Source organism: Gymnoscopelus braueri (assembly GCF_963280865.1).
Source record: "Gymnoscopelus braueri genome assembly, chromosome: 9".
Taxonomy (NCBI): Eukaryota; Metazoa; Chordata; class Actinopteri; order Myctophiformes; family Myctophidae; genus Gymnoscopelus; species Gymnoscopelus braueri.
This window is the reverse complement of record NC_137610.1, coordinates 52154057-52181686: the sequence shown is the minus strand read 5'-3', so window position 1 is coordinate 52181686 and position 27630 is coordinate 52154057. Positions and strand designations below refer to the sequence as shown.

The following is a 27630-nucleotide window of genomic DNA, read 5'->3' as shown; positions in this document are numbered from 1 at the left end:
GTAAGGCTTGAATTTAACAGCCACACATGGGCTAAAGTAAGTTATGATTTAAACCTTTAAGGCCGCATGTGTGTCATTTTAAGATTTCTTTGGCTATTAAAAAATAGCAGATCTACAAGCTCATAGCGCGGCACCAAGTGTCGCGCTATGAGCTTGTAGATCTGCTATTTTTTTTTTAAATCATTTGTGCAAATCTTTTATATACATTTTTAACTCAAATCTTTGCTTCTGGGGGTCCATCTAAAAAAATTTAGATGGGAGGGGGTCCGCGGACAAATACATATTATTTTGGGGGTCCTTGACATGAAAAAAAGTTTGAAAACCATTGATAATATAGCAACATAAGTAAAAAAGAAAATATAAAAAAAACTTTAGGAAAAAAAACTGTTAGGATTTAGAAGACATTTGTAAAATCCCCAGAAGCAAAGATTTGAGTTAAAAGCTTTCGCTTTAAGAAAAATAAAATAGCAGATCTACAAGCTCATAGAGCGGATGAGCTCGTGTATCTGCTATTTTTATATAGCCAAAGAAAATCTTAAAATGACACACACATGCGTTCCCGGTCTTAATGGGCTAAACTTGGTTGCTAGACAAAAATACCTAATTATTCTATAGAGGTTATTGTCAGTGTTTGACACAAGGCACACAACCAAGTATAAGTCATCCTTTAGAGCAGTGATTTTCAACCCTTTTCATATCAAAGTCCATTATTTATTCGCCATTTGAGCCACGGGAACCACCGTTTGATGAGATTTAGACCCTCGGACCCAAGACTTAGAATATGTTGTTATCGTTGGATGAGATTTTGTCCACAATTCCATCCATGCTGTATTGATTGGTTCCAATAGGAGAGATAACAGGCAAACGTTGATCAAAATAACAATTCTTCTACATTCTCTAAATTGTGTAGACTTCTTGTAAATTGCATATGCAGATGTTAAACAATACTTTTACTCTTGAGAGTGTAAAAATTAAACCATTCATTTTACACTCTCAAGAGTTAAAGATCTAATAAGGGTCCATTTGGTTACCACCAACTCTTCGTCATTTAGCTGGGGACCACCTGGAACCCCCTCAAGGACCACTGATGGTCCCCGGACCACTGGTTGAGAACCGCTGCTTTAGAGGAAGACAAGAGAATCCAAACGATTGAAATCAGTCGTGGTGACTGAGTCGTTGAGTCTTGAAGAAAAGTCCCCTGACTGACAGTGTGACCGTCTGCTTTTACACACTTAATAAATACTTCAACCAAAACACACATGATAATAATAATAATAACAATAACAATAACAATAACAATAACAATAATAATGAAAAATCATTCATTTCAGCTGTGAATGACAGCTGTGGACACCAGCAGTGATGTTACACTTGTCAGACCAAGTGTCATTTTGTGAAACAGTGTGAAGGTACTGTATATACAGTGTAGCCCCACACACACTAGCGTCGTGTTTCCTAAAACAAGGACATCTAGGATCGGATGTTATGTGGTTGCAGCCATAGATATATATAAAGGCTAGATGGCTCAAGGGGGCGTCGCAAGCGTAGCTCAACCGCGGCCATCTTGGGACGGTCATTCATAACATTATGTCTATGGTGCATATACTTTGAAATAACCATAGCGTGCTCAATTTTCATCCGATTTTCAAACGGTTTGGTGTGTTGTAAACACCAAAGACGTAGTTATGATACTGCATACTTATAATTATAATCATGTTTTTTTTTAAATATAAAATTAAGTATGCAGTATCATAACTACATCTTTGGTGTTTACAACACACCAAACCGTTTGAAAATCGGATGAAAATTGAGCACGCTATGGTTATTTCAAAGTACACCATAGACATAATGTTATGAATGACCGTCGCAAGATGGCCGCCATGTGGCAACGTCGTACTCCATTGGCCAGCAGCGCGGGTGAGTCATCTAGCCTTTATATATATCTATGGTTGCAGCACTCTGTGACATTAGGACTGATCCTGGGTCACTGGTATACAGCAGACATTAGGACAGATCTGGGGTCAGATGTTATGTGTTTGACAGTGATAGAGGAGACATCAGGACTGATCCTGGGTCAGTACTCTCTGACAGTGGTACAGCAGACAGTCGGGCAGCTCTGGGACGGGCGAGCGCAGCCACACGGCCAGACTGTCGCCATGGATACGACAGTGCATGAGACACGGCTGACCCTGCAGGAGACGACACGCCACGATGCCCTCCGACCCTGTGGGACACACAACACGGATCATGTGACCAACCACAGTTCACTTTGACAGTCATGTGACCAACCACAGTTCACTTTGACAGTCATGTGACCAACCAGAGTTCACTTTGACAGTCATGTGACCAAACAGAGTTCACTTTGACAGTCATGTGACCAACCAGAGTTCACTTTGACAGTCATGTGACCAAACAGAGTTCACTTTGACAGTCATGTGACCAACCAGAGTTCACTTTGACAGTCATGTGACCAACCACAGTTCACTTTTTCCATCGCGGTCCAAAACTGTACTTTATCGGTTTATCGTTGTCGGAAAAAGAAGGTCGTTAGCGGGATTTCGATCACTGGAAATTGAAGTCGGCAGTCCAATGCTTAACTCATTGAGTGCCCGAATTATTTCTGGCTATTTCTGGCCAGTACGATTTATTTATTTTTTATTTTTTTCAAAGTAAAAAAAAAGTGCTTAGGAAGCGAGATACAGCCTTTTTCAGTTATAAGTTAAACAAGGAGTGGATGGAGCTGCAAATCTTCAGATAATGATATCTTGGAAAACATATATTTTTTAGTTTTTTTCATTTTTTTTCAAAAACACGTGAAACACGTTAATGCCACGTTGCACCATAGCGGTAAAACGTGTGAAACACGTTAATGGCACTCAATGAGTTAACGAGCCACGCCACCAGTGCAGGTAAAATTACAGGGTTTTGAGCTGTGTTAGAATGTGACAACGCCCCCGCCGTCGGTAGATGAGAGGCAGTTCCGCGTTCGTTTTGATTCAGTTGAGTTGAGCAGAGCATGGTAAAAATCGGTGGTGTATTTCCAATGTTCAATACTTTTACTTCTCCACTACATCTCAGAGGCAAATATTGTACTTTTACTCCACTTAAAAATGTGAAAACTTGAGTTACTTTGTCTCTCTCTCAAAGTAACTAAACAAATTCAAAGCTCGAAACGCGGCACTTCGCGCCACGTTTTGAGCTTGAAGATCTGTTACTTTTGATCTTTTTGTGTGACGCTGTAGTATGATCAAGCAGGGCGTTAATTTATTAACACAAAAAGTTAAAATATGGACAATAGAGGTTTCTGTCCGACAGTAACGATACCATACATCTCTATGAGATATGATATGAAATCCTGAATCTAAGTATGGAAATCATGGACGTATAATCAAGCAGCCTACAGTACCTATAATGTCCACCAGATGGAGCTGTAGTTTGTCCCTCAGCAGTGTCAGGGTGGCAGTGAGCGGGTCCTGGACGTCCTGACAGAGAGACAGGTTCTGCCTGGTGTCATGAGAGAAAGACAGCCACATGGACCCGTACTCGTCTGTAGACACAGGGAATGGCCTGGACACAAGCAGAGACAGGGAAACATTTAAACACGTAGCACTTTGAACCTCCCTTATCAGAGAATAGTGGAGGTTATGGGTTTGATAATGGCTTCCATCTTTGATACCATCTAACAGTTTAAAAATAATACTATTATAACATGCATTTTTAATGTATTGTGTGACATAATAGGCAGAGATAATGATTACAGAAAAAATGTAATCAGGTCTCCACCAGGTCAGGTAGGTTATTGTGGGCCAGCAATGTTCGGAATTCAGTCATGACTATAGAGATGACGTGTACCGATTTGCGTGATGTTTGGACAAAATGTGTAGGAGTAACATAAAAAAGAAATGTTTCGCAACAATCAGCCTCTTGGTGGCGCTACAATAGGCCAATGTGAAAAAGGGTGGCATTTCTGCCGCGGCCTTTCACGGCAATCGCACGCTGCGTTCATGATCTTAGGCATTTTGTTCAAAACGGACCACTCATGGAAACTTTGGAAGCCGATATTAGCCAATCAGGGATGGAATATGACAAATCTGACAGATCCGTCTTGATCACATGACTATAGAGATACTGTGTACCGATTTGCGTGATGCTGGAACAAAAGCTGTATTAGCAATAGCCAATTCCTTTTCGAAAAACTCGGCCTCCTGGTGATCTGAAAAACGTAGTCTCGGCCACGCCTTCGGCCTGGCGGAGACAATAATAATTAAATGCATACAATTTCCAATGTGAAAGGCAACTAAAAAAAACAAAAACTACATGGATACTGTATATGCAGGGTCCAGTTTACTGTCCACCATGCCTCTACATCCACATATCAGACTGTCTGTTTGATATTAGTAACAAGTTACATTTACTAACTAGAAAAAGTGCTCCTCGGAGCACAGGTCTCCGCCAGGTCAGGTACGTTATTCTGGCCTCCTGGTGGCGCTATAATAGGCCAATGTGAATAGGGTGCCAACCGTGCCATTTATTCGTAGGCCTTTCACAGCAATCAGACACTGCATTCATGATTTGAGGCATTTTGTTCCAAAAAGTGTTTTGCTAAATTAGACCTGCTGGTGGCGCTATAACAGGCCAATGTGAAAAGGGTGGCAATTCTTCCTTGGCCTAGTGGGAATGTGCATGTGAAATTTCTGCGTGCATACTTTGAGGCTTTTTGTTCAAAACGGACCAATCCTGCAAACTTTGGAAGCCAACCTTAGGCAATGAGGATGGAATATTGGAAATCCGACAGATCCGTGTTGATCACATGACTGTAGAGATACTGTGTACTGATTTGCATGACGTTTGGATAAAATCTGTAAGAGTAATATATAAAAAAATGGGTTTTGCACAAATCGGTCTCCTGGTGGCGCTATAACAGGCCCATGTGAAAAATTGGGCAGAGGGTTCTGAATTGGCATCCAGGGAGTGTGTGTGCACAGTTTCGGAGCGACCGGGCCAACGGTGCCGGAGATTAGCTGGTGACAGACGGACACACGGACGGACACACGGACGGACAGGGGGTAAAACATAATAAGTATCCACGAGTATCCATAAGTAACCTTATGGATACTCGTGTAGTTCTAATGCAACATACTTTTAACTTTTCATTGAGTTAAAGGTAGGGTAAGTGATTTTCTTTGGATAAAATAAGTGTTAAATAGCTCTATATTGTGATAGTACTCATTGCTATAGAGTGTTTGTTCAGTATTAGGAGTCTCCTTGTCTCTCCAGCTCTTTATAAAACAGAAAATGCATTTTCGTTTCAGTTTCAGTTTCATTTCCAATTTTATCCAATCAGGACAGAGAACTCAATCAGGATACAGATTAAACAAGTGAAATTGGAAGTGATGACACTAAGAAATGAGCAGGCAAAATTTGAACTGGAACACTATAAAAATGAAGCTTAAAAATGGGTGCTTTCTCTTGATTGGCTGAGATTTTGACACCTACCGGAAAATGTTTTCTGTTTATTAAAGAGCTGGAGAGACGGGGAGACATCTGTTACTGAACAAACACTCTATAGCAATGATTACTATCAGAATATAGTGCTTTAACCTTTAAAAAAAATACTTTTTGTTTTAACCAAAAAATATCACTTACCCTACCTTTAATTTGTGAAGAAGAAACGGTTCTTTTACTCTTTTGCACCGGACTACGCTCCATTGAATTTTTTTTATTTTTTTTATTTACAGTGATCTGTTTGTTTATTTCTGTCAGAGAGACTAATACCAAAGGCTCTGTCACATGACTCCGTTTCACCAATCAAACGCAGCCACTAAGCTTCCTTTTTAACCCATTAAAACCAGGAAAGCATCGGGTGTCATTTTAGATTTTAGCGCTGGCTATTGAAAAATACTTTTGAAAAAAATCGTGTGAGTACTACTGATTATGAAGGCATTTGTAGAATCGGTCTCTTAACCCATTAAGACCTGGAACGCATCTGTGTCATTTTTAGATTTGAGCTAAAAAAGCATTATTTTACACTTTGGCTATTCAAAAATAGCAGATATACAAGCTCATGAGTGCCGCGCTACGAGCTTGTAGATCTGCTATTTTTGATAAATCGAGAAAATTTGTGCAAATCTTTGAATATATATGTTACAGGGAAATTGGCATTCCAGGGAAATTGAAAGGGGAGCGCTTGTTTTCACCGCCCCACAGGCAATTCTGTAGACCCAACGCTAGAGGGCAATGCAAGCCAGACATGAGCCCCACACCACACACAAACGAGCACGCACACAGGCACACCCGCGAACAGCCTTATTCCATGCAGTTGAAGCACAAGGGGGCGAGGGGGCGGGGCTGGCGGGCTATGTTAGTGCAGTGAGTGGCAGTTGGGGCAAACGCAGTCCCCACAACATCATTTACGATTCTGTGCCTATCGGTACATAACTCGGACGGCGCTTAGTCGACTAGCAGACCATCGGCCGGTCGGCGCGGGCACTCGTGCCTGGAGGCGCTCGGCCTCAAGGTCTGCTGAGTCGGCGCGCCTCCGTCATGGTCCAAAACTATACTTTATCGGCGAAAAAAAGTAGTCTGCGGTTGTTTGAAAAATTAATGTCCCAAGCGGGAGTCAAACCCAGACTCCCAGTGGTAGTGGATGGGGAGTCCAATGATTATCAAAGTGCGCCACTAAGGCTGGTGCTTGCTTTTCCTGGTTGCTATGTTGTTGTCGTCGTCGTCCTCGCATCAAAGTCCCGCCTAGCAGCCCCGCCCGCGTCTAAAAACAAGCGCTCCCCTTTCAATTTCCCTGGAATGCCAATTTCCCTGTGACATATATATTTTTAAACGAACATTGGTAACTCAAATCTTTGCTTCTGGGGGGGGGGGGGGGGTCCTGGGAACAAAATATTTTGAGAAGGGGGTCTGCGGCCAAATACATATACATTTTGGGGTCCTTGACATGAAAAAGTTTGAAAACCACTGACATAGCGACATATACGTTTTTTTCAAAAAACTGATTTAGAAGACATTTTGTAGAATCGGAACCTCAGGCCTTAATGGGTTAATGGGTCCACAGCCCAGTGATGATCACAATGTGTCTTGCTGTGATCCGCAAGAGCTTTTATTCACCTTATTCATGGACTTCTCCAGGGCAGCACCATTGCCCTTTTCTGCTGCTTCATTCAATATGTGTTCACTTCCTCCCCACTAGACTACAGGTGTAATGCAGGTAATCAGTGTGTTGCCAGATTTCGCAAGAGAAACAAGCGGCCAGGTCTATGAAAACAAGCCCAAAAGAAGTATAACCATTGCTTTTACCATTTACCTATTTGAAAATAGCAGATCTACAAGCTCATAACGCGCCACATCGTGACACGTTGTGAGCTTGTAGATCTGCTATTTAAAACAAATATTGGGGGATTTTTTACTTTTTTGTATGGGGGTCCCTGGCACAAAATACTTTCAGATGGGGGTCCAAAGATAGTTTCATTTAAGTTTAATCTGGGGGGAACTTGAAATGAAAAAATTACTGAACCACTTGTTTAAAAAAACATTAGGAAGCAAGCCCAAAGTCGCTTAGTATAAGCAGACATGGCAACACTAGTAAAGAGGAAACCACTACTCCCCTACCTGGTGGGTGTGGCCAGGAATAAGGTGAATAGCGGCCATTTTTTTGCTGAATGTTCACCCCCAGAATAAAGGACGCTGGGGTTCTTGTGGTTAAACGGTAACAGGAAGTGATGTCATGTACATTGACGTACCTGATGAAGTCGGCCAGAGACAGGGTGTAGGTGAAGCTCTGTGACTGAAGGTCGCCCCCTGCTGGCTGGTAGGAGATGTTGCCGCTCAGCTCCGCGTGAGCCGCCGGCGTCTCCATGAGCAGAGAGTACTGACACACCTCCACGCTGTGAGCCTGCACGCCCCCTAGTGGACTGGCACACACACTGCACACCTGAAACACATGGAAAACAAAAGAAAAAAAGGTCAGTTATCTCCAGCAGATAGATACCTTTATTGATCCCGCGGGGGAATTTCAGTCGCACAGAGGCAGCACAGCAGTTAAAGGACAAGTCCGGACTAAATAACATATAGCCTTTTTTTCCTACTTTGATCTCAAATGACTGTACAATTTTGAGGTATCTTTACTTTACTGAAGTATTTTACATTTTCAATACTTTTACTTCTACTTCACTACATCTCAGAGGCAAATATTGTACTTTTACTCCACTACAAGTATCTGAAATCTTGTGTTACTAGTTACTTTATAGATATAAATTATCATAACACATGCATTAACCACTTTAGCCCTATTTTATACATAGGCTATTTTCAAACATTTTAGTACTTTTACTTTTGGTACTTTAAGTATATTTGATGCCAATACTTTTGTACTTTTACTCATTGATTGATTTGATTGATTGAATGTTTTATTAGGCAAAAAATGTAACGGGAAAATGGTACTACCTCCTCCTTTGGCCTCCTGAAAGGTGATTTTTGTAAGGCTCTTTTAAATGAGCCCAGCGAACTGCATTTTTTGAGGGATGGGGTTAGACTATTCCAATCCTGGGTGGCAGTGCTGTAGAAGGAGAATTTGCCCATGTTTGTTTTATGGGTGGGTGGTACCAAATTGTTGTTAACGCTCCCTCTGGTATTGTGACTGTGGGTGTCGCTAACCTTTTGGAGGTATTTACTCAGATATGCGGGAATAGGGGGCATATCGGGCAAATTTGCATTTACAATTTTAAGTAACCTTTTGAACACAGCTAAGCCTTTTACTTGTAACACAGTATTTTTCTATTGTAGTATTGCTACTTTCACTTAAGTAAAATATCTGAGTACTTCTTCCACCACTGGTGTGCTGGAGCACCTCAAGAACCGTCTGACTGATGGACTTCTTACTCGACGTGTGAATCACTGAAGACTTAAGGGAGGACTGTGTCTGGTGTGAAGGTGTGTGTGTGTGTGTGTGTGTGTGTGTGTGTGTGTGTGTGTGTGTGTGTGTGTGTGTGTGTATGGGTGACGGCAGCGTGCCGTGGACGGACGTACGGACACACACAGAAGTAGAGGACATCAGCCTGATTATCAGACTGAAGCTGCATGGAGCTTCAGTCTGAAATTGGCTCCAGTGTCGGGGATTAGAAATTCCCTAAACCAATCCTAAGGGATCCCCACGCCCACCTCCGCCTCTCATTGGACAACGCATTTTGTACCGGAGAAGTCTTAGGTTCACCTTTACAACTCCAGACCAAGAGTCAGTCCACTCAGAGAGTGGGCGGGGTCTATGGTATGGAACCAGGCTAAGAGGACATACTCTTCTAAACGACTCACACCTTAGACACCACACTGTCTTGTATAACCGGGTCAATACAGTACTGTAGCTGTATATGGCAATGATCTATTATTAATTGTGGTGGCGCCACAGTGTACTTATAACACTGTATAATTACACACACTATGTTGGATATAATGACAGTCCAGTATCGATGGACATACCTGTAGCTGTGTGGAGGTGATGTCCAGGAGGACACACATACCTGTAGCTGTGTGGAGGTGATGTCCAGGACGACAGACATACCTGTAGCTGTGAGGAGGTGATGTCCAGGAGGACAGACATACCTGTAGCTGTGAGGAGGTGATGTCCAGGACGACAGACATACCTGTAGCTGTGTGGAGGTGATGTCCAGGACGACAGACATACCTGTAGCTGTGTGGAGGTGATGTCCAGGAGGACAGACGTACCTGTAGCTGTGTGGAGGTGATGTCCAGGAGGACAGACGTACCTGTAGCTGTGTGGAGGTGATGTCCAGGAGGACAGACGTACCTGTAGCTGTGTGGAGGTGATGTCCAGGAGGACAGACGTACCTGTAGCTGTGTGGAGGTGATGTCCAGGAGGACAGACGTACCTGTAGCTGTGTGGAGGTGATGTCCAGGAGGACAGACGTACCTGTAGCTGTGTGGAGGTGATGTCCAGGAGGACAGACATACCTGTAGCTGTGAGGAGGTGATGTCCAGGAGGACAGACATACCTGTAGCTGTGAGGAGGTGATGTCCAGGAGGACAGACATACCTGTAGCTGTGAGGAGGTGATGTCCAGGAGGACACACATACCTGTAGCTGTGTGGAGGTGATGTCCAGGAGGACAGACATACCTGTAGCTGTGAGGAGGTGATGTCCAGGAGGACACACATACCTGTAGCTGTGAGGAGGTGATGTCCAGGAGGACACACATACCTGTAGCTGTGAGGAGGTGATGTCCAGGAGGACACACATACCTGTAGCTGTGAGGAGGTGATGTCCAGGAGGACATACATACCTGTAGCTGTGAGGAGGTGATGTCCAGGAGGACAGACGTACCTGTAGCTGTGTGGAGGTGATGTCCAGGAGGACACACATACCTGTAGCTGTGTGGAGGTGATGTCGAGGAGGACGTGATGGACGTGTGCGTCCGAGGCGTTGGACAGGAAGAGCAGCAGCAGCAGGGTGTCCTCTCCCTGGACGTGACAGCCGGACACAGACACCCCGCCCTGGCTGGAGCACAGAGGCACGATGTCTGACCTCTGGAGCTGAGACAGGTCCACTGGCAGCCGGATGTCTGATGATGATAATATTATTAATATTAATATTAACACATCGTGTGCCAGAGGTTTATTAAAATAGGGTACATCTAGTGCCAGCATATCTTCCATCCACTTACGTTGATATGTTTCGTGCTGTAGAAGCCCCGACGCGGAAGTGCATGTAAACAAAGCGTGCGTGCGAGACGGCGGAGGGTCCCGACTAACGCCTGGAACAATAATATTTCTAACGCGATCCTCCATTGCAGAGTGATCGCCGATCGAAGGGTCAAATTAAAAACTAGGTAACATTAAGGCATAGAGAAGGAGAAAAAAAAGGCCCAAGAATTAATAAAACACTTTGTTAAAAGTCTTTTAAAGCGAAACATTTGCAGCTCAAACCTTTACTTCTGGAACAAAATATTTGACAGATGTTCGCTTTAAAAATATATATATATTCAAAGATTTGCACAAATTTCATGATCAAAACTAGCAGATCTACAAGCTCGTAGCGCAACACTCTGCAAAGTATAAGCTTCTAGATCTGCTAATTTTGAATAGCCAAAGAAATCTTAAATGACAGCGATGCGTTCCCGGTCTTAAAGGGATATTTCACTTTCAAAAAAACTTTTGGTCATATTATCGTCTACTCAGGCAGTTTTTAAGTTGCTTTATTCAGTATTTAGATATTTGATATTCATTTTATCAGACACGCCCCCTTCCTATACAAACCCATTATAAGTTCAAACTCTATTTTTAACATGTTAGATTCATCACAAACACCCGTCCTTGGTTCTGGTGACTCACCCTGCCCTCCTAATACGCGAGGGGGCCGTGTTTTTTCGATAACTTTTTTCATTTATTTTAAATATTTTTTTGGAAAATGAAAAAAATGTAATACAATAAAAAATTTAAATAAAATAAATGAAAAAAGTAATCGAAAAAACACGGCCCCCTCACGTATTAGGAGGGCAGGGTGAGTCAGCAGAACCAAGGACGAGTGTTTTTGATGAATCTAACAGGTTAAAAATGGAGTTTGAAGTTATAATGGGTTTGTATAGGAAGGGGGCGTGTCTGATAAAATGATTATCAAATATCTAAATACTAAATCAAGCAACTTAAAAACGGTCTGGGGGGCTTACAAAAGCCTGAGTAGACGATAAAATGACCCAAAGTTTTTTTGAAAGTGAAATATCCCTTTAACACATTGATTGCCTAGATCGAGTTAACTCGTTTTTAGGAAAAAAAAAATGTTCTTCTTTTTTTTTAATTTGACCCAAAGACCAAGGAGATATGATTTGTCGAAGATCTAAACTCCCATCCACTTCCTTGTTAACTTAAAACTTAAAAGTTTTGTATCTCAGCCTGAGTACTTTTTTTTTTCAATGTAAAAACCCTGGCATGAAAATTCAAAAAATCTGAAATAATTCTGGCAATCAATGTGTTAATGTGTTAAAGACCAGACGTATTGAGGGATGTTGCACTCTGTCTTCTACCTTGAACCGACCCAGACTAGAAAAAGGGAGCTGGGAGAAGGTTGAGTTACATCATCAATGGGGATGCCAAGCTAACTGGAACGTTATCATGCTGAAGTAGAAGCCATTGTTTTTGCATTAATAAAAGCATATACCTTGAGCTGACCGCTGCAACTGCGCCAGGTCCACTGGCAGCTGGGAGGCCAGACTCTGGTCCTTGGATGTGTCTGGGTCTGTGTGTGTGGCGGGATGGAGGAGCTCTTCCCCACCGCAGGTACCGTTGGTTGTGGCCGCGTCCAGAGAGCTCTGGGACTGCTGGGCGTCTGTGGCAGAGGTCAGTATACAGTAAGTTAATTAAAACTAACGGGGGAAAAAAATACATTTCAGTTGACTGAAATAAAAACAAAAACAAGGCTTTACAAAAGAATGAGAAGAACTAAACTGAAACTGTATAATGTCTTTACAAAACTAACTAAAACCATGGAGAAAATGTCCTTAGTTTTAGTCCAATATTTGCCTTTACAATTTGCTAAAATATTTTTTCTGAACTTTTGGAATCTTGCACTTGTCTTGATTACATGACCATAGAGATTATGTGTACCGATTTGTGTGAAAGTAATATAAAAACAATTGTTTCACATAAGTGGCGCCATAAAAGGCATATGTGAAGAATTCAGGGCAAAGGATTTTCCTTGGCCTCTAGGGAATGCGCATACACATTTTTACACAGTCGGCCTGTTATAGCGCCACCATGAGGCTGAGAAATTTCAAGTGGCATTTCTTCCTCTGCCTAGTGGGAATATGCATGCAAAATTTCACGGAAATTTCACGCTGTGTTCATGATTTGAGGCTTTTTGTTCAAAACGAAGCACTCCTGCAAACTTTGGAAGCCAATCTTAGCCAATCAGGATGTAATATAACAAATCTGAAAGACCTGTTTCGTTTAATGACTATAGAGATACTGTGTACCGATTTGGTGATGTTTGGACAAAATCTGTAGGAGTACTGTAAAAAAAAAAATGTTTTTCACAAATCGGCCTCCTGGCGGCGCTATGACAGACCCATGTGAACAAATTTGGGGCAGAGGTTCTGCTCTGGCATCCAGGGAGTGTGTGTGTGCACAGTTTTGCTGCGATCAAGCCAACAGTGCCGGAGATTAGCTGTTCACAGACGGAACCACGGTCGGTCGGACGGATGGACAGGATACAAAACATAATCTCGGCCATGCCTTTCGGCCTGGCGGAGAGAATAACAACGCAAAAATAATAACCTTGGTCCAGCGAGGGGTGGGCGTGTCTGGGGTCTGAAGTGGGAGGCGGGTCCTCAGAGAGGTGGCCGTGGTTGGGGTCTGAAGTGGGAGGCGGGTCCACAGAGGGGTGGGCGTGTCGGGGGTCTGTGTGATCCACGGTACTGTTAGAGGAGTGGGAGGAGTCTGATGACGACCCCTGACCTTTGGCTCTTCTTCGGAAGCGCTGAGGCGTCGGCTCTGACCTTCCCATCTGGTGTGAAGCAAACATAACCTCAGTGTCACTGCTGTTATTGTTATGATTATTTCCATCGTATTTCTGCTTGCTTTATGGACAATAAAAATATCACCCGTTTCAGTGATGTGGACCTTTCTCCTCAGGAAGGTTCACATGACCCAAACATTGCTTTTTAAATTCTTTCTCATAGCAGCTGGCAGTGTGTGGGCAAGTTTTTTATTGTTGGATGTTGTTGTCTATTGCTTTTTGCCTACGCATCGGCTTTTAAACCGTTTTAATATACTGTAGGTGTGCAAAAGTGTATTGATTTTATAAAAAAATAATTTTAGGGCTTTTCTGCCTTTGTGTTGATAGTACACAGGAGAGTACACAGGAGAGAGAGAGAGAGAAGAGAGACGCAGAAAATATCCGTCGAGCTCGGTAATCACTCAAACCCATTAGCGCGTCACCGAGTGCCGCACTATGAGCTTGTAGATCTGCTATTATTTTTCGTATTCCATCCTCAATGGCAAATTCCGAACAATTCTGGCCCACAATAACCTACCTGACCTGGCGGAGACCTGTGCTCCGAGGAGCACTTTTTCTAGTTTCTCCCTTTTTCTTCTTGTGTTTGCTTGTTTTTTGTTGTATGTGAAAATTGCAGCAGAAAAGAATCGCTTCACCAGCGAGTGCTGCCGACACGTTTGACCTTTTTACCGCTTCTTTGCCATTGTTTCAATATTTCAGCACTTTTTACCCAATAGTAGAGTGTTCTTTCTCTTTTGCCCTGCTGGTGCCCAGTGCTGTAGCACCGTAAGTCCTTGCATTAAGCCTGCACTGTCTACAGGGAGTTGCAGTAACCCAAAGGATATAAAGGCATGGAGGACTTTCTCAAGGTCTACGTTGGAGAAAAATATATTTTACCTGCTTGTTAAACTTAAAGGCAGAATCAAACATCCCACCAAGGTGTTTCGCATTGGGTTTAACCAACCAAAGTGTGGACAGGTTACCAAGACCGTTGGTATTCCCTGTGATGGAGTGACTGTGAGGGAGACAAACAGAACAACTTCCAACTTCATTCAGCTGTATAAAGCTACATTCAGCTGTATAAAGCTTCATTCAGCTGTATAAAGCTTCATTCAGCTGTATAAAGCTACATTCAGCTGTATAAAGCTTCATTCAGCTGTATAAAGCTACATTCAGCTGTATAAAGCTTCATTCAGCTGTATAAAGCTACATTCAGCTGTATAAAGCTTCATTCAGCTGTATAAAGCTACATTCAGCTGTATAAAGCTTCATTCAGCTGTATAAAGCTACATTCAGCTGTATAAAGCTTCATTCAGCTGTATAAAGCTTCATTCAGCTGTATAAAGCTTCATTCAGCTGTATAAAGCTACATTCAGCTGTATAAAGCTACATTCAGCTGTATAAAGCTACATTCAGCTGTATAAAGGTGTGTGCCATGCAGCACTTGATGTCCTCAAAGCAGGTCATGAGCCTGCCTGCAGAGACAGGACTGTTTGCTGGTTTTAGGGGAGATAAAGCTGTAAATCTTATCATCATCTTATCGTCTTATTGCCATTGCGTGAGAGCATACACGACCTTTAACAACATGAATTCATGCCCAGACACAGTACATCTAAACAAACAGGCCCTCATACCTCCATAGACTTGTGTGGTGACCCAAGAAAAAGTGCCTAGAAAATGTAGCCCTTAGTTACTTGTTTGTCATACAGGGCTTATTTTGGGGTTAAATTGTTGGCGCTGGTAGGGTTTAAGTGCATATTGCGGCTGATAGCAATCCCCAATAGATTGATCAGCTGGCAGGCTAAGCCTGGGAGATAGAAACTGTATGACAGTTTTATCAACTGATTTTTCAAATCAGTTGATAAAACCATAACAACCTTTTTATGGCGCGGCAAAAACCCCAGAATCCGTAAGGAACTTCTTCAAAGGCCAAGAGTCTGTGGCGGACTGGTACTTCCTAACCTGCTATTCTATTACTGTCACTTACTTACTTTTAGTAATTACTATTACTAAATATACAAAAAATTACACACTGGATCCGTTCCCCAGATGCACATTGGTGTCGGTCTGAGGCTAGCGCATGTACTACAGTACAACATTCCTTACTGCTCTGGTTACAGCCAAGCTACCCCTCTCTCCCAAACAATTCACTTCAGACCTCGTTGTTATATCTACTCTTAAAATCTGGGCCCAATTCCGTCAGCATTTTAATTTTAGTGGCTTCTCTTTAGAAGGCCCCATATGCAACAACCATTTATTTCTCCCTGCTAAATTGGATGCCAGCTTTTTGCACTGGAAAAGATCAGGCCTGTATAAATGTACTGACCTCTACATAGACTTTTGCCACTTTCAATGACCTTTCACTAAAATTCTACCTCCCCCGCTCACACCTATTCCGGTACTTTCAAATCAGACACTTTGTTCAAACCCAAACCTTTCCTAATTTAGATCCAGACTTGAAATTTGATATTTTGTGCTCAACTTCAAGGTCTCATATCAAACATTTACAGCTCTATATTATCTTCATTTAATGACGCCTCACTCAGCAAGATTAAGGGGGACTGGGAGGGGGAACTTGGCCTCCTGGTGTGCTATAATAGGGCAATGTTAAAAGTGTGGCATTTGTTCGTAGTGCGAATCCGCGTGCAACGTTTCACCGCAATCGGACAGTGCGTTCATGATTTGCGGCATTTTGTTCAAAACGATCCCAGAGAGAGAGAGAGAGAGAGAGAGAGAGAGAGAGAGAAAGAAAGAGAGAGAGAGAGAGAGAGAGAGAGAGAGAGAGAGACGCAGAAGATATCCGTCGAGCTCGGTAATCAAAGCCATTAGAGTCAGTGTTAATTGTGTTGACTAAGACTAAACATATTGTGATATTTAGTCGACTAAGACTAGACTAAGACAAACCATTTCAGATGACTAAAATAGGACTAAAACTAAATGGTGTGTTATTCAAAAGACTAAGACTACATCAGAATTTGCTAGGCCTGTCCCCGACTAAGGATTTGTTTAGTCGAATCTAATTGGCGACTAATTGCCAATAGTCGACTAATGCAAAATAAAAATAAAAAAATATTTCAAAGGGCCAAGTCTACACAGTTTGTTTTGTGTCTCCAGCAGAGTTTCTAGTGTCTCTATCTCTCTCTGGAAGAGGTTACACATGAACTCTGCAGCCGCACTGAGGCACTCCAACACAAACAATACCAATACAAAGACGAGGAAGAAGAAGAATAAAGTGGAAGTTACGTGTGGTTGCAGGTGTAGACTTGGCCAAAAAAAAAAAAAAAAAAAAAACATATTCGACTAGATTCGACTAAGAGACACGCAGTCGACTCGGACCCTCCGCGACTAACCAGTCGACTATTCGACTCAGTCGAGGTCAGGCCTAGAATTTGCTGACAAGATTAACACCGATTAGAGCCTATATGTGGTATGTGCCTTAACCGCTAGGCCAGCGGTGCCATGCAGAAGTGTTTTGAACCCTTTCAGACCGAGAACGCATATGTCATTTTAAGATTTCTTTGGGCTATTCAAAAAATAGCAGATCGACAAGCTCATAGCGCTATGCTCATAGCGCTCTATGACAAGCTATGAGCATGTAGATCTGCTATTTTTGGGCGGGTGAGGTTTGGACATCGACACCCATTGCAAAAAATAGCAGATCTACAAGCTCATCGCACGGCACTCGGTGCCGCGCGATGAGCTTGTAGATCTGCAATTTTTGAATAGCCCAACGAAATCTTAAAATGACAAAGAGCTCTTTTCTTTATTATAAATAGCTTATTGTCATGCAGTGAAAGAGTCTCTCACCAGACACACAGAGCTCTGGGAACCCAGGCCAACGAAGAGCGAGGAGGCCAGCTGTTGCTTCTTCTCCTGCTGGGGTCCGGGGGGGAGGAGCGTGGACCCCCGTGCCCCTCCTACGGCGCTGTCAGGAGAACCTGCACCTCCTGGGGAACCCAGGGCTCCTCCTCCTTGAGGAGGAGGCGGAGGAGGAGACTGCAGGGGACTGGGCACCTCCTCGGTCACTGCAGCCTCCTCCAGGTAGCCCTCCCTCCCCCACACCCGCCTCACTCCGTCCAGCTTCAGGCTGCTGCACCTTGAAAAGGACATCAATGGATCGGTGAAAACTGATTATTTTCTTTTCTTCTGAACATTTTTGTAAATTATTTACAGGGCAACAAGCTACAAAGTGTGTTCATTTATAGTTGCGAACGCAGCGGAAGGAGGCGCGCCCGAGCAAGTGGAGCTTACTATGAAACCGTGCTCGGGTTGTGTGTGTGTGTGTGTGTGTGTGTGTCTGTCTGTCTGTCTGTGTGCAGTATTGTGTGCACTGCCTGTGTGCAGCCGCGCCCCCATGTGACTCACGCTCTCATTGGCTGCTGACAGATCTCAGAGTGTGTGGCTGAAATCCGCCTGCCCCTGGGTGACTAATTACACTCCTCTGAGAGAAATATAGCAGCTACAGTCAAAAAGCATCTACACGAGTTCAGCTATTGGGATATCTAAGAATTCCATGTCATTTCTGCATATTTCAGGCCGGATGGCAAGTTGAAAACGCCTTAGTTTGAGGACAGTTTTAGATCTCATTGTTGAGCTGCGTTCGCTTCCCGCGTTCGCGCGTCTTACTTGTGATTGATCTATCACTAGGAATGTTGGTCTGGGGACCCCTAGGGGGTCCTCAGAGTTTCTACACAGGGGGTGCGCCAAATCTCTGAAAAAAATCTCTCCAAAAATAGCAGACCTACAAGCTCACAACGCGTTGTAGAGCTGCTATTTTTGGCAAAGAGGTTTTGGTGTAGAGGGGAAAAAAGAGCAGACCAAGAAAACATTTTTAAGAGTTAATCTGCAACACAATTTTATACAATATAGAGGGGGGTCCCTGCTTCATCTCTCTCTCAGTTAGGGGGTCCTTGGTCTGAAAAACGTTGAAGACCCCTGTCATAATGGCAGCATGGTGTTGACCTACCCTCCTCTGTGTGATAGTTCAGCGCTGTTCCTACAGTACCTACCCTCCTCTGTGTGATAGTTCAGCGCTGTTCCTACAGTACCTACCCTCCTCTGTGTGAGAGTTCAGCGCTGTTCCCGGACAGTCCAGAGCTCACAGACCTCAGGGTGGGAGACAGTCTGTCTGCTGACATACTGACAGACAGGGACAGACTGTATGGCTCCATGTTTACTGCTGAAACAACAACAACAACAACATTACAAACAACAACAACAACATTATACAACCACACCGCCCCTTTCGGGAGCGCAGCTTGAGTTTTCCCAGTTTAATCCATGTGTGTTAAGGTTAGTTTTGCTCTCCCTTGCGCTCCATGTCCCACCTTCCCCTGTCTTGTGATTGGCTAGCTGCACTCTGCCTAGCCAATCACAGGACATGGCGTGGACATGGAGCACGAGTGAGAGCAAAACTAAATGCAAACTAGAAAAAGTGCTCCTCGGAGCACAGGTCTCCGCCAGGTCAGGCAGGTTATTGTGGCCTCCTGGTGGCGCTATAATATGTGAAAAGGGCGGCATTTCCTCCTCGGCCTAGTGGGAATGTGCGTGCAAATTTTCACGGACATCGCACGCTGCGTTGATGATTTGAGACATTTTGCTCAAAACGGACCATTCCTGCAAACTTAGCAGACTACCTTAGCCAATCAGGATGGAATATGAAATATCGAACAGATCCGTCTTGATCATATGACTATAGAGATACTGTGTACCGATTTGCGTGATGTTTGAATAAAATCTGTAGGAGTAATATCCAAAAATGGGTTTTGCACAAATCCACCTCCTGGTGGCGCTATAACAGGCCCATGTGAAAAAAATTGGGGCAGAGGTTCTGAATAGGCATCGAGGGGGTGTGTGTGCACAGTTTTGCAGCGACCGGGCCAACGGTGCCGGACATTAGCTGTTCACAGACAGACACACGGACGGAAGGACGGACAGGGTGTAAAACATACTCTCTCGCCATGCCTTTCGGCCTGGCGGAGACAAAAGTATGGATTGAACATTTTTAATGGCAGCGGCGATCAGCGCCAATCAACACACGTTTCAGCGGGACCCTGACGCAGTTATGAGTGTCATTGAAATCTCTGTGCAACACTTTAGAGACGTTATATTTGTCCGAGACCAGAGAGTGGTACCAAGCATGAATGGGAGAATGTACAGTATTGAGCTACAAAGGACCTAGTTTAACACGCTAACAACATTATTACATACTGACAACAACCAGGGCCAGACCTTAGGGATTGTCATTTTCGATTTTAACCACTTTAACCATTATTTTAAACTTTGTCTATTCAACAAATAGCAGATATAAAAGCTCATATGAGCTTGTATGAGTCTCATACATATAGGAGTCTCTATAATAAACACATGAATACATTGGGAACATGTTCAGTGAGGTAACAGTGTAATAAACACATGAATACATGAGAACATGAGGTCGGTACCTTTGTTCTGGCTCAGTTCCTCTTGTCTCTGATGGGGGGGTTTGTACGGCGCGGCCCCCGCAGCCAACGCCTCCGACACGAAGCCGTCTAAAAACGACAGCGAGGAATCCACCTGAAAAACACATGATACCATGTTAATAAGAAATATGATGTAAAATACACATGACCCCAGAAAAATTGGGCAGAAACTTTGTATGTTTTTTCATAAATGAATGCCATATGTCTTCATACTAAAGTGTCACACAAATGTAGCAAAAATAGGCAATCTTCAAGCTCAAAAATACTGGACATACAGTATAAGGTTTCCACCAGACAGAGACAAATAAGTGTAACCTTCATTAGGTTCACAGTGACCTCTGGTGGCCACGAGCAGAACCACACTAACTAGTTTCACAGCAGCCTTAATGATTATATAGGATCGTTGAGTGTCAAAGTGTCCTTGAGCAAGTCACTGAACCCCTAACTGCCCCCGCTGAGCAGCTCGGTGCCTTGCATGGTTTCCTCCGCCATCGGTGTGTGAATGTGTGAATGTAATAAATGCATATTGTAAAACATTTTTGGTACTATAGTAACAATGCACTTAAATGGTAAATAAAATGCTAAATGGTGCATTTATATAGCGCCTTTATTCAAAGCGCTTTACAGTGTGCATTACAAATTCACAGATTTCACACACCGATGGCAGAGGAAACCATGCAAGGCGCCGAGCTGCTCATCGGGAGCAATTAGGGGTTCAGTTTCTTGGAACGGTAAAAGTTCCGAGAAGAAGTAACCTTCCGAATCCCCCAGCGGTCGTTTTTGCATTCAGCCAATCGCAAGGCAGGCAGGGCGGGGCTTGGCAATCACAGGTTGTGTTACAGCCCAGCCAATCACAGGTTGTGTTACAGCCCAGCCAATCACAGGCTCTGCGTTACAGCCCAGCCAATGACAGTTCCCTGGACTTTTTCTCTCCCTCTTTTGGGCATGTCATTGTAGGCAAACATTATTTTGTCTCTATTTCTTTCTAAATGTTGCTAAATAGCAAAAATAGCAAGGTCTACACAAGCTCACAATGCGTCTTGACATCGTATGACACAGAAAATAGGTGGTTAAATTGTAAATTGTGTTAATTGTAAATATGTCTTAACTGATTCAATCCAGGAACGCATACTGTGTCATTTTAGATTTTTATAGCTATAACCATTATTTTATACTTTGGGCTATTCATAAATAGCAGCCAAAAGCAAGCCATCAATTAACCTTTGAATATATGTTTTTTTAAAGCGAACATTTGTAACTCAAATCATTTATTCTGGGGGTTCTACAAATGTCTTCTAAATTCTATGTTAAATGTTGCTATAATATCAGTGGTTCTCAAACTTTTTTCATGTCAAGGACCCCCAAAAATGATTATGAATTTGTCCGCGGTTCCCCCCCATCTCACAATATTTTGTTCCAGGGACCCCCAGAAGCAACGATTTGAGTTAAAAATGTTTATATACTGTATATATATATATATATAAATATTTGCAAACATTTTCACTATGTTTTGTTTTTTTTAATAGCAGATCTACAAGCTCATAGCACAGCACCGAGTACTATGAGCTTGTAGATCTGCTATTTCTGAAGAAAAAAAAAAGTTTAGCCAAAGAAATCTAAAGTGACACAGATGCGTTCCCGGATTGAATGGGTTAAAATGAGCTGAACCAGCTCGTTAAATTATTTAGTTATCATATCATATATGATTAATATGTGTATAGTGAGCAACCACCAACCACCAATCCAAACCCCTCTCTCTGTATACGGTGCATGTGGTACTGTACCTCCAGGGGCTCCTGATGGCGTCGTGGGGGGCTCATCAGGACCCTGGCCCGGAGCTCTGGGTCCTGGCTGAGAAGCTGCAGCTCGTGGACCTTCTGCCTGAGCACGGTGTCCAGGGATCCGGCGTAGCTCTCACACACGTCCTGCAGCAGACCCACCAGACCCTGGCCTGCAGGTAGGACTGTCGTCACCAATGTGACATTTTACGTGACCATTCGTTGTCACACAAATAACTTGCGATTAACGATTTAATTGTCGTTGAGCGCTGGATGACATTATGAATACAAATGACATTTCTGTTTGGCTTTTATACTGTAGGTGTTGAAGTTGCAAAGGCTAGATATGACAAATAAAAAAAATATACAAAGCGATGCAATCATTTTATACTTTCAAAAATGTTTTTATTTTTTTTTGGAAATAACCAAAAATACTGCAAATAGACGATCTACGAGCTCACGACGCAGCCGCGCCGTGAGCTCGTAGATCGGCTATTTCCACTGTATTTTGAAAAAGTTTCAAACTGAATGGACAACTTACAACATGGAAACGATTATGACGATTATGCAAAAATAATTGCGATTATCTCAAATAATTGCGATTTGACGATTATTATTACTACAATTGTTGATCCCACAATTTTGTAACCCATTTTTTCACCCAGTGCCAATTGCCTATGTCATCCTGGGCGCTACTTTCACTCTGCCAGCCTGGGGAGAGCCCAGAACTGAGCTCATGCCACCTTCAATGCATGAGGAGCTATAGCAAGCCGCTTCTTATCACCTGACAGGGGGGAGTTTCCCCGGTAAGACGTAGCTTCTTATCACCTGACAGGGGGGAGTTTCCCCGGTAAGACGTAGCTTCTTATCACCTGACAGGGGGGAGTTTCCCCGGTAGGACGTAGCTTCTTATCACCTGACAGGGGGGAGTTTCCCCGGTAAGATGTAGCTTCTTATCACCTGACAGGGGGGAGTTTCCCCGGTAAGACGTAGCTTCTTATCACCTGACAGGGGGAGTTTCCCTGGTTGGACGTAGCGCGTGGAAGGAACACGTTATTCCAACCATTTCCTTCCCCCTCCATCAGGCGCCCCGGCTGACCAGGGGGAGGCAGTATAATGACCCGGATTACTGCATGTTTTTGTGGGGGTACCTACCCTAGCGGACACAGGGAGACAAATTTCTGCGATTCAACGATTATGTAATAATTGTGACAGCCCTTACCTGCAGGACCCTCACACTGCAGCTTGTCCTGCAGCGGACCCAGGCCCGCAGGACCCTCACACTGCAGCTTGCACATGGCTGCCAGGGCCCAGATCCTGGTGTCGCTGCTGCTGTGCTTCATGTCCAGCAGCTTGAGCAGCAGTCTGAGGACCGTGGCGGTCTGGAGACCCTCTCTGAGGGGAGAGTACTCACCCAGCACCTAGAGAGAGAGAGAGCACAATGAAACCTACTGGAGATCCTCTCTGGGGGGGAGAGTACTCCCTAGAGCAGGGGTTTTCAACCGGTGGTCCGCGGAGGTATTGCAGGTGGTCCTAAAAAAACGTTTTTATTTATTATTTATTTTTACTTTTAATAACTTACAGGAGTTCTTACTGTATGGTGTGTGTGATATGAAATGTGAGCTTACCATGATCACAGTAATCCTTAATCATATTCCATCATATTCAAACAAAATCACTGTATTTTATTAGATATTATATTGATATTATAGCTATTTTCTCCAGCTCATTGTGGTGCATGAACCCCCCCCCACCACTATTGTGTGGGGTGGGTCTATGATGGACCCACCACGCACAATAGTGGTGGTCCCCGGGTTGCTCTTAGTCAGGATGGTGGTCCCTGGGTCAAAATCTGTTGAAAATCCCTGCCCTAGAGGGTAGCACGGGTCCAAAAGATGGGATCCGAACCGAAACAGACCCGCGGATAATTGGATTGATCCGAACAGACCCGAGAAAACATTCTAGATTACTGGACCCGGTCCGAAATGAACCGAGAATAATTCAAATGTATTAGACCAGGTCCGACCGGGTCTCTAGACCCATTCTGGACTGCAGACGAGCTGTGTCGCGTGCGTTCTGCTTTGTGTTGCAGACAGACATGTTTCATCGACTTTATACCGCCCGTCCCCGCAGATTATGTCCATAAACATGCTCCACACAGATGACGTTCCCACTTGCATCTTCCCGGTGGCTTTTGTTTGCGTTTCACCTGCTTAAAAACCTCCATGGTGTTCAGCAGTGCAGCGCTTGAGATTGGCTGCGTTTCAATCGGCCGTTTAAAACGGGCCTCATTCAATATGTGAGAACAGACGATATGGATTTAGCAGCGTGATTACAACGCATATTATGTCTCATTTTAAAACCGAAGGTTAAAGAGATTAATATAATAATAATAATAAAAAGCTGGTCGTCGGGGCCATACGGGTCCATCCATTTCAAATGGATGCAACCGAGACCCATGGCAATTGGAACTGATCCGACCGGTGCCTGCGAGGGACAAGTCAATATCTTGGCCCCAAACAGGCTCGGTTCTCTGTGTGTGGTGCCTATGTGGTGCGTGCAGGGCCGTGGGAAGACGTTATAGGTTACGGGCGCATGCGTGCCTAGCGTGTGCGCGCGAACATTTGCGGTTTCTGTCCGGTTTCTGCGGTTATTTTTTACAACAACAGGCATATTGTGCAAAAAAATATATTTTATTTTAATAAAAAAATAAATAAAAAAATCATACTTTATTTTCAGGGGGTGCTGCAGCCCCCTCAGCAGCCCCACGGCTATGTGTGTGTATCTCCGAACCCAGCTGATGACCTGTAAGAAGCGTTGAGGCAGTGTGTGTGTGTGTGTGTGTGTGTGTGTGTGTGTGTGTTGTCTATGTAGTGTGTATCTCACCCAGCTGATGACCTGTAAGAAGCGTTGAGGCAGTGTGTGAACGTCTCCCTGAAGCAGAGACACATATGAGTCTACAGCCAACAGCCTCAGCTCTGTGTCCTCCGTGTTGTCTGCTCCTGATAACACAATGAAACAAAACCTTTTGTTACCACCGTGCCCGGACTCCTCTGGTGCATGGTTGTCCTCTTAAAACGTGAATATTTGGCAAGAGTGAGGGGTCACACACTTCACTCAGAGTGACGAGATAAGTCAGCTCTTTATTTCTCCATATGCCTTATACAAGAAACACACGTTTCGACTATCCAGCCTTCGTCAGTGGGACATATTACCACGTGACACCAGACAGGTTTCAGTGGGACATATTACCACGTGGGACCAGACAGGTTTCAGTGGGACATATTGCCACGTGACACCAGACAGGTTTCAGTGGGACATATTACCACGTGGGACCAGACAGGTTTCAGTGGGACATATTACCACGTGGGAGCAGACAGGTTTCAGTGGGACATATTACCACGTGGGACCAGACAGGTTTCAGTGGGACATATTACCACGTGGGAGCAGACAGGTTTCAGTGGGACATATTGCCACGTGGGAGCAGACAGGTTTCAGTGGGACATATTACCATGTGGGACCAGACAGGTTTCAGTGGGACATATTACCACGTGGGACCAGACAGGTTTCAGTGGGAAATATTACCACGTGGGACCAGACAGGTTTCAGTGGGACATATTACCACGTGGGAGCAGACAGGTTTCAGTGGGACATATTGCCACGTGACACCAGACAGGTTTCAGTGGGACATATTACCATGTGACACCAGACAGACCTACCATAGATCACAACAAAATGGAGCTGGTTTTGTTAGTATCAGAGGATTTATAAAAATGAAATTTTCTCTGCTTTCTGTAGCTTTTTGGCGAACACTAACTGCCCATAACTATGGAATGGATTAGTACAAAAAAAAAGTATTCGATTCTACGAGACCCCCCTATGTCTTTTAAAGCGATCGACGGATGGATCGTTGTGAAGAAAAATATTCTATAATTCTTTTTTTGAGGTTAGTGAAAACGCTCGGAATCGCTGGCAAGGGCAGCTATAGATGACGTTTTAACTCTGGCAGTCAGTGAGTTAATATTATTACATTATGATGTACTTGTTCATGACATAAAGTAAAGTAACATTCTTACCGTCAGACAGCAGCCTCAGGAAGTTGTTCTGGATGTCAGGTTGCATGGAGTCTCCTCCCAGAGTGAACACCACGTTCATGGTCTCTATGAACCAGCTGTTGTCTGGGGCATACGTACTTATGATATAGGAACATACAGACAGTGGTGGAAAAAGGACTCAAATGTTTTACTTAAGTAAAAGTATCAATACTGCAAGGTGGAAGCACTCTGTTACACGTAAAAGTCCGGAATTCAAAATTGACTTGAGTGAAAGTACAAAAGTATTGGTATCAAAATGTACTTAAAGTAAAAAAAGTACAAAAATGTTTGAAAATAGCAGATCTACAAGCTCACAGCGCGACGTATCGCGACGCGTTGTGAGCTTGTAGATCGGCTATTTTCGAATAGCCTATAGGTATAAAATAGGGCTAAAGTGGTTAATGTGTGTTTTATAATGTAATCATTTATATCTACAAAGTAACTACTAACTAAAGTTTTCAAATAATTGCAGTGGAGTAAAAGTACAATATTCGCCTCTAAGATGTAGTGGAGTAGAAGTAAAAGTATAGACAATTGGAAATACTCCAGTGAACTAAAAGTATCTCAAAATTGTACTTAAGTACAGTACTCAGTAGTAAATGTACTTAGTTACTTTAGACCACTGCATATAGAACATCATGATATAGGATCTGGGGCATACGTACTGATAATATAGGAACATATAGAACAACATAAAGGATCTGGCCATTGGCCATTAGCATATGCACCAAATGACGACACCCGTTTTAAACTTTCCCAAAATGTAAGCTGTTTATTAGCGCTTTTGTGTCAACACCGGAGATTCGGAGTTTGGCCTATGGGAGCTATCGTCGCCATGTTTACAGCCGTCACCATGGTTGTAGCGACCCAAGCTATGGGATGAATGATCAAACTGCAATCTGCGCACAGGCACTGTAAGTTTGCGGCGTTCTCTGTCGTAAAGGACTTTCATTTACGGCCCGTGTCCACACACACCGCGTTTCATGAGAGGGAAGGCGCTTTGGATATCATCATTTTGATGTGTCTGGGGACTACGGACGGAAATTAGCATTCTTGCTAAATCCGGAATATTGACATTACATCATGTACTGTATGAATTTTTCAATATTATGCGCCATCCCGTCCAAAACACGTAAATAAAGTAAAGTAATGATCAGTGTGATAAAAGGATATTTTTCTGCCAGTTCAGCCACCTTCCCCACCAGGTCGGTGATGGTGTATTCGTCTTTACACAGGTGGAGGAAGTCCAACATCTTCTCTACGATGACGACTACGTTCTGTTCATTGGTGATCCGGTAGAGCAGCTCCAGTGTCTAGGAGGAAACGCACAGTCTTACATCCGATCCACACTCAGTACGACGGAGTCCCTTGCCGACAGGAACTGATCTACGTCCTGGTAGCTTGTGGATCAGTTATTTTTGGCAAGCAACACCATCGTGCCATAACACAATCAAACCCACAATACACCAGCTTCTGTCTCTGGACTCACTACAAACCAGGTGTTTAGCCGGGATGGGCGTGGTTTAAATGGTAAATGGTGCATTTATATAGCGCTTGTATCCAAAGTGCTTTACATAGATTGTGCCTTACATTCACCCTTTCACACGCACACTGACACACCGATGGCGGAGGAAACCATGCAAAGCACCAACCTGCTCATCGGGAGCAATTATGGGTTCAGCGTCTTGCTCAAGGACACTTCAGAGGGGCAGGTTTAACATCTCCGGAGAGAGAATGCGTGTGATCCCATTGGTTCAGCGATCTGTCCGTCAGCCCCCCCCCCCCCTT

At 43.7% G+C, this 27630-nt stretch overlaps 1 protein-coding gene across 2 annotated transcripts in view; it reads right to left on the bottom strand.

Moving 5' to 3' along the window:
- Positions 1 to 226: 226 nt before the first annotated feature.
- Positions 227 to 27630, bottom strand: part of ap4e1 (adaptor related protein complex 4 subunit epsilon 1) — a 46545-nt gene continuing 19141 nt past the window's right edge. Inside the window, exons 12-25 of one of the 2 annotated variants that reach the window (XM_080436881.1) lie at positions 27016 to 27155; positions 25825 to 25937; positions 24635 to 24750; positions 22971 to 23169; positions 21755 to 21933; positions 19953 to 20064; positions 18562 to 18688; positions 17317 to 17605; positions 13290 to 13518; positions 12175 to 12342; positions 10386 to 10582; positions 7752 to 7942; positions 3407 to 3567; positions 227 to 2224 (exon numbers count right to left, since the gene is read on the bottom strand). In XM_080436881.1, the coding sequence (XP_080293007.1) occupies positions 2058 to 2224; positions 3407 to 3567; positions 7752 to 7942; positions 10386 to 10582; positions 12175 to 12342; positions 13290 to 13518; positions 17317 to 17605; positions 18562 to 18688; positions 19953 to 20064; positions 21755 to 21933; positions 22971 to 23169; positions 24635 to 24750; positions 25825 to 25937; positions 27016 to 27155 (2388 nt within the window). In that variant the 3' untranslated portion in view covers positions 227 to 2057. The remainder of the gene's footprint in view (positions 2225 to 3406; positions 3568 to 7751; positions 7943 to 10385; positions 10583 to 12174; positions 12343 to 13289; positions 13519 to 17316; positions 17606 to 18561; positions 18689 to 19952; positions 20065 to 21754; positions 21934 to 22970; positions 23170 to 24634; positions 24751 to 25824; positions 25938 to 27015; positions 27156 to 27630) is intronic. The other variant, XM_080436882.1, reaches the window with a different exon arrangement.